General features: G+C 42.5%; 1 protein-coding gene across 1 annotated transcript; it reads left to right on the top strand.

Annotated features, from left to right (window-relative positions):
* The first annotated feature begins 1,807 nt into the window (after positions 1–1,807).
* LOC138615586 (RING finger protein 228) lies at positions 1,808–5,089 on the top strand. Its single transcript, XM_069689347.1, has one exon. It carries the CDS (start codon positions 2,224–2,226, stop codon positions 2,992–2,994), a length of 771 nt encoding a protein of 256 aa, XP_069545448.1. The 5' UTR covers positions 1,808–2,223; the 3' UTR covers positions 2,995–5,089.
* Positions 5,090–7,514: the final 2,425 nt, after the last annotated feature.

The following is a 7,514-nucleotide window of genomic DNA, read 5'->3' as shown; positions in this document are numbered from 1 at the left end:
ATTTTGATTGAGGATAATTTCTCTAACTCAATAGGTCCATCTTAGTATACAAATATTATATGATGTAAAACTGTGTATTGGAAATAGGCAAATACTTTTGAAATGTTGGGGTTGTTCTGGTACTATGGCAGCTATTTTGAGGGGCAAAAAGACACATTACTAACAGACAAGGATGTTATATTTAGATCTTATATATTTTATCTTTTAGTGGCACACTGGAAATATACTGGAATGTTTAAATCCAATTTGGATTGTTCTTAATATAACAATGAAGAAATTGTGACTTTGCCATGTATGAGTCAAACATACTGCATACAAGTAGAATAATTTTGATCTGGCAGATATAAAGACCCCCCTCAGATATAAAGTCCCCCCCTCAGATATAAAGACCCCCCTCAGATATAAAGTCCCCCCCTCAGATATAAAGTCCCCCCCTCAGATATAAAGACCCCGCTCAGATATAAAGACCCCCCTCAGATATAAAGTCCCCCCTCAGATATAAAGACCCCCCTCAGATATAAAGTCCCCCCTCTTCTCTGATAAACACAGCTGAAGGAAGTGGAGGAAATATGAACCCACCCAACAGGGACTGTGTTGTGCTGTTTTTCTGATAATTGTTGTGAGTTTCAGGCCTATGGGATATTACACGTTTATTATGTTCTTTTACATCATTTAAAACTTTTTTCAGTATTGTGAATTTTTTCACATGATCAATTATGTACTTTTGAAAAACAATTTTCATTTTTTTGGAATAGCTTTTGTATGACGTACGTGGGATTGTTGTGGCCCACTGTTGGTCTGTGGCACCTCTATAATAATCGTTGGGCCCTTCGGGAGCCCATTAGCGTCCCACCTGTAGTGGGTCCACACCACCAGGGAAATGAGCCCAATAGTGTTCAGCCCTCACCGGGTCCGCTCTTTTGGGCTTGGTGTCGGCTGCCCACTGCGGCCCACTTGTGGCCAACATTTCACGGCAAATACGGGCTCCATGTGGACATCCCAAATGGGGTCCAATTTTCAGCCCTCAGTGGCCCCCAAAGTGGGGTTGTTTGACCCGTATATCAATTAATGTCCTTAGCGTATATTGACTTGTAAAACCTGTAGGAACTATTCAGCCAGAGATTTAATCATCCTCATCTGGAAATCCAAACAGAGTACCTCACTTGCAACCTATTATTAAAAAAAACTAAAGTCAGGACTTTATTTTTCATATCTTGGTCCCCGTTATTACAAACTCATGAAGTCATTGTCGTGAAATCAATTTTAATCATTCATTTGATGTGCTCTGATGTCGAGTTCAACTAAAAACTGGTAGGAATCCATTTCCTTGCTTCAAATCCTGTGATCTAAATCACGAGTTCGATCATCAAAAGAAGTTCGACTTCTAAAAAAAAAAAAACAAAAACATATTTCAAAGTACATGAGCGTCCTGTGGAGAGAACGGTTTGGGTCAGTTTGATCCCAACCAAATGCCACAAACTATCAATGTCATGGGTGATATTAAATATTCAGAAATGATGAAGTTATTTTACCTTCAGTCCCTGACTCCCCCCAGTTTCATTCCCTAAATCATCCCTACCCTCTGACAGCACCTCCATCACTGTAAGAGTGCTGTATCACCCTCACAGGTTCATCAGCTGCTAGTTGTACAGTTGGACTTCTGTGCCTGTATATTGAAACAGATTTTGTACTTTGGATGTTTTGCTGGTGCTCTACAGGAAACAGTGAATTGACGCCCCCACTTGACCAAATTAGCGCATCCTGTTGTCCGCTCGTGTCTACGTAATTGCGATCGAGCATGGCAGTCAAATGCTGCCTGCACAGCCAGCACTGAACACAACAACCTCTCTCTCTCTCTTTATAACGGGACTTCGGGGCGACACATCGTCTCTCTCTCTCTCTCTCTCTCTCTTTGCTCTGTGGGATGCTCGGACTCCCTGGACGGATGAGCCCTCGCTCGCACCGGAGTCACCACCATTACATCATCTACTCCCACACAGCCCAACGCCAACTGAGAGCTTTTTAATATTTCACCGGGACCCTGGTCGTTTCGACCGAGCCGCCCCGCTCTTCACAAAGGACGCCGAGAGGGATTATTAAAACACATCCACAATATCTGCGGGGATGATGGCGTTTCAATAAAAGGGGGAGGAGAGGAGGAGAGACGTGCACCGTCATCAGCATCTGTCCGCCAGCTCCCTTTGTGTTCACCGGAGAATGTGAATGGCGAAAGATGACATGGCAGAGGTAGATTTGGCATCAAACGGAGCGGAACCCCCCGGCGAGGCCCCCCCGGTGTTTCCGTACGAGGAGTACGAATGCAAAATCTGTTACAATTATTTCGACCTTGACCGCCGGGCTCCTAAGATCCTAGAGTGCCTGCACACGTTTTGCGAGGAGTGCCTGAACACGCTTCACCTCCGGGAGGAGCGGCCATGGCGCATCAGCTGCCCCGTCTGTCGCCACCGGACTCCGGTGCCGGATTATCGGATACAAAACCTGCCCAACAACACCAAGGTGACGGAGGATTTTCCGCTCTACATCGACTCGGACCCCCTGCCACAGGACGCTTTGCCGCTGTACCCTCCCCCGCTGCACCCAGCTCTTGTCGCCCTCCGCCGGGAGGAGGCGTCGGGGACGTCCAGCGCCAGCCAGGCGACACCATCCACCACCGTGTCCACGGCCACGACCCTCTCGCAGGATTCGGTGCGCTACGACAGCTGTCAGAGCTGCAAGAGAGTGGCGCTGACCACCGGCTGCGTCTGCGTGATCTTCTCCTTTCTGTCCATGCTGGTGTTGCTGTTCATGGGCCTGATCTTTGTGCACAGTCACAGCATTCCGCCCTCGCCGGCGGGACCCATTTGCTTGTCGGTAGCCAGCATCCTGGCCATGTTCTCCGTGGTCGTCACATGGCTCATCTGCTGGCTTAAATACAGACCGGACCATGAGACAGGCCGCGCGTCCGCCACCAGTAACTCCCGGAGAAATGCCTGATAGGCAGCGGGCTCTGACTATTGATGGAGATGTTGTTCCGTGGGTGTGTGATTATGTACATAGTACTGGCAACTGATACTCCTGCTCCCTTTACTTTTCTAGGAATAATTCTTGCCCAAAAATGGCCTTTTATCAGTATAGTAAACACCCAAAGGCCTTCGAGTTGTTTGGAGCAATAGGCCTACATGATCCTCCATAATCTTTTCCTTAAATTGTGCACTTGAATTTGCAGTAGGCCCGGCTGACTGGGCATCTTGATGAGTGAACTGAAGACTTAGACCCCCTGCTGTTGGTCTGAGCCGGTTTGGTGATTGAATGTGAAGTGCTTATTTCCAGGATTTGACAACCTCCCCACCCTCTCTCACTAAATAATATGCATATGCCACTCACTGTATGATAACTGTCCATGATGATTCACTCACATGTCAACAAAGCACTATTGTATTGTACAGATATTTGACAATGTTCACTTCAGAGTTTGCAGGTGATGGCTTATGGATTCTATTGAGGCTCATCGTAGCCTGTATGTTCACGTGGGAAGCCTCTAATATGTCAATCCGTTAAGAGTCGTATCCACAATCCAAATGTGTAAATAGTCCACGAGTAGCTACAGAGAAGTGGTGAGTGATACTGGGTAGGCGTGATCAGCCTTCTTTGAAGACCTTCCTGAATCTTGTGCTTTAACCTAATCCTGCAGGATGGCACAGTTTCCATTGAAAACAATGAAAGGGCACCTCCTCCAGCAGACAAAGGGATACAAAGAGATAGCTTGTGATTTTTGAACCTGTGTTTTTGCTACTTTTGTGCATGTTTGGCTACTGACCGGTCAAAGCTTTTGATTTTTCCCTCTTTTTCTGAATTTTGATGGAAGTCACTCCTGACCCGTGTGCCTCACCTTGTTACTGAATGAAGCTAAACTTCACTGTTATCATGATCAAAATCACGCACGGGCATCCCTCCTGCCTCCGACAGCATCCGGCTGGGGTGCATGTCGGCAGGGATTTCCTCCTCTTCACCTCATTTACACGTTAGGTGAAAACAGGGTTCCCAACATTTAGTACCTTTTTTTTAATTTTTTTTTATACTGATGAAAAATGTCTGCGTGGTTTTGCGTTCAGCTTTGGGGAAAGAGTAGAATTCTTAAGTAATCAGTGCTCCCCTTTCAGCTGCTTCCACATCCACTCCTCTTCTTCCTTCAAAGCCATAAGTGAGAATCCAATCTTTGCAGAGAATTTCTGAAAGGAAACATTTGGTGTCACTCTGGTTCCTCTGGGATTGTCAGGAGTCGTAATTACCTGTGGAAAGAGCCCCGTGAGCTGTGTGGCTGAGACTAGAATGAGTCCTTTAAAGGAAAAAACACCACAGTATGGGCTGAGAGAGCGTGTGCTGCACTAACACCACGCAAACACTGAGCGATGCTAAACTAAATCTATTTTTCCCTCTGAAATACATGGTGTGAAAAGACAGACAATGTAATGAAAAAAAGCTCAAAGTGAAGGGACTAGAGCGGACAGACTTGTTTTGAGAATTACTGTGAATCGTTGGTAACGTTTGTGTTTGTTACTGTTGCTACAATCTATTCAATTATTTATTTATAGGTCTTAGATATGGCAAAAATTGCTACCCTATGAATGTGGGTATTAGGGCATGTGAATTGGAATCTTCTGGCTCCCTGAGGGCTTTTGATTTAGATATTTGGACACCTAAGTGTTTTTTTTTTTCCTTTATTCTGAGCACTTCTTGCACACTGGTATCCGTACCTCACAGCAGGGGAAACAGAAAAAGCAATTTAACACTATTTTTAAACCCCCTCAATCTGATCGTCATGCTCGCTCCAATCATCCCGCCAAACCTTCTCCCAACTTCTATATATGATGCACTTTCACCCTCTTATTTGACACAAGTAACGGGGTATACCTTTGACAAATGGACGCATATTGTATTTATTTCAGAGGACCTAAAAAAATGCCGTTGGTTTTTATGAGAATCTGTGGTTGTTGTTAAAGTACCAAATTGTATTTGCACAGAGAAATGTTCTTTATGTGCTGTTTTACATACATAAACACATTTCAGTAATAAAGGTATCGTGAATATCCGCTGCGTTCATCATTTGTCTCAATGCTGGGTGAAGAACAGCTGATGGATAGGCCTGTTACCGGCTTTATTTTGTCATGCTCGGTCTTACATAATGACTGGTAATAATCTGAATATGATCCAAGCTGACACATTTACTCTAGCTCCCTGCTGTGCATCAAATATGCCCCCTGCTGGATGATAAAGGATTCTACATGCTATATATATATATAAAAAAGATGAAATCCACCTTTCTGTCAGCATGGTTGCATTTGTCATGTAGGTCTGGCTGTGTAAACTTCTGGTAGCTAAAGCTTGATTAAAAGTAAATACATTTTTCAGTTTGGGCAGGATGCTGATGTCAGTGGGTAATATCACAGACAAAGATTTATCATATGTGTTTACCTGTTCATACAAGGCTCCCCTTTTTAGGTGATATAAATCCAACCATTCAGAAACAACATTTTCCTCTCAAACAGCAGCAGAATATATATTTTTATTAAAAAGCCGCGCTGGCTGGTCACCATCTAATTGCTGGTGACCATTAAGTTCATACTTCACATCACGTGCCAACCTAAAGTCCAATGCTCCACAAATGAATGCTGTCACACAGTGGGTTTACTACAATAATATACCTCTCTCTCATCATCTCAGCTCCACGTTAAAAAACAACAACACAGTCTCTGTTCACTGATTGGTCAATTCAGTGCAGCACAACAGGAACAGGTTTTACTGGAAAACACTTACAGAGGCAAATGTGTTTACAAATTAGCCGTGACAACAAACAGCATCCGAAAATCAGACATGTTTTTGTAAGTATCGCTGGTCTAATGCATTTGAATGCCTCTCATGAGATATTTAGCTCAGGGTACAAACTTTGGCTTAACAACGAGGAGTTTTCATCCAGGGCTCTCGTGCTACATCGCGTGACTTTGCCGGCAACGGGAAAATCATATCAGGTGTATAAAAGCTTTGAGTTTACAACTCTCAGTAACCTGCAGACTAACTCCTGCTTGGTGTTTGCATCTCCATCATACTTGAGACGACTGCATCTTGATGCGACACCCGGACCCGGTTTAAGTAAACATTTGAATTATTACTGTAAAACACCCAATAAAAGTTGGCTAGAACTTGGAGATAACAAAAACATTTTAGTATTTAGATATAGGCCTAGAGCGAACATTTACTTTTAGATTAAAAAAAAAAAGGAAAAAAGATTAAGCACATATTCATTGGTCTTTTAGTAATTCGTCATTATAGACGGGTCGATATAATCTAAATAATAGGAATAAGCTTTTTTTTCTTCACTAGATTGGCAAATAGTTAAAATATTCAACATGGAGAAAGAATAACCAAAATAACTGATGTAAATCAGGTTATTAAATTTAAAAAAAAATACACAACCCAATTTGAATCCACGTCTCATTGTGTTGATTATAGCCTATAGTTTATTATAATTTTTTAATTATTTACATTATTGCGCATCCAAAGTTCTATATTCAGTGGTGGAAGTGTATTTACATAATGGAAATCAAAAATGGTGTGCTGTCATTAGTAAGCTACAAAGCTCATTCGTAATGAAATGATTGAAAATGTAAAAATACCCAGATACACTTCCACTGTGCAGTTTGTATTTATGTGCATTAATGGAATATGATGTATTAACTGTTCACCTCTCAACATTTAAGACAAGTCACCCGTCCAGGTCAGAGTTAAAGGACAAGTGAAGGGGAGAGGGAGAGAAGAGGAGAGAGCGCAGATAAATGCCGCAAATGAGTGACGCTCACCAGATCAGTGGAAAACAGGAGCTAAAATATACACATGGTTATTCTGAGGCAGCTATGAAATGACTCTTCCTCCAAAGACTGAGAAGAGTGAAAGGAAACTTGCTGTGAGTACAGAGGCTTCATGCAGACAAGGGTTCATTTCATTGAGGATGTGTTTGTTTTTATGCAGTTTGCTTTACGGACATCAAGTGCGTCATAAATGGTGGTCTATCGGTAAAAGTAGCTATATATATAAAAAAAAAAGAAGTAAAGATATACTTACTGTGCACAAAGGCAGTTCATCTCAGTATTTATCATCTGCATGAATGGAATATGACGCATTAACCTTTGACAGAAAGGACCTGAATTTGTACACTTTTCACTTTATTGAGTGTAGTTGAATGTGTCGTGTTTAAAAAAAAAAACAACTTTCTTCCTAAACTGAATCAACAAATGTAGTGGAGTAAGAAATCTTCAAAATCAGTCCGAAATGTCGTGGAGCTGAAACTTTTGTGTGTAAATCCACAGCCACCCCGATCTCTCTATTAATGATTACCCTAACACACTGATGGAAAACTAATTGATTTGACAACTACGTGTTTGTGAAGTCCCTCCACACAGAGCATGTGATGCAACTAATTTATTTCTCATCAGGAGAGATTTCTGACTTTGAGTTTCATC

Source organism: Brachyistius frenatus, unplaced genomic scaffold (assembly GCF_029030835.1).
Source record: "Brachyistius frenatus isolate BFR_SWC_R1_liver_20210118 unplaced genomic scaffold, ASM2903083v1 Contig_1, whole genome shotgun sequence".
Taxonomy (NCBI): Eukaryota; Metazoa; Chordata; class Actinopteri; family Embiotocidae; genus Brachyistius; species Brachyistius frenatus.
The sequence above is the reverse complement of the archived record's forward strand: the minus strand, read 5'-3'. Positions and strand labels throughout refer to the sequence as shown.

Coding starts and splice junctions, on each gene's coding strand:
- LOC138615586 (XM_069689347.1), top strand. CDS start 2,224: ATGGCGAAAGATGACATGGCAGAGGTAGATTTGGCATCAAACGGAGCG.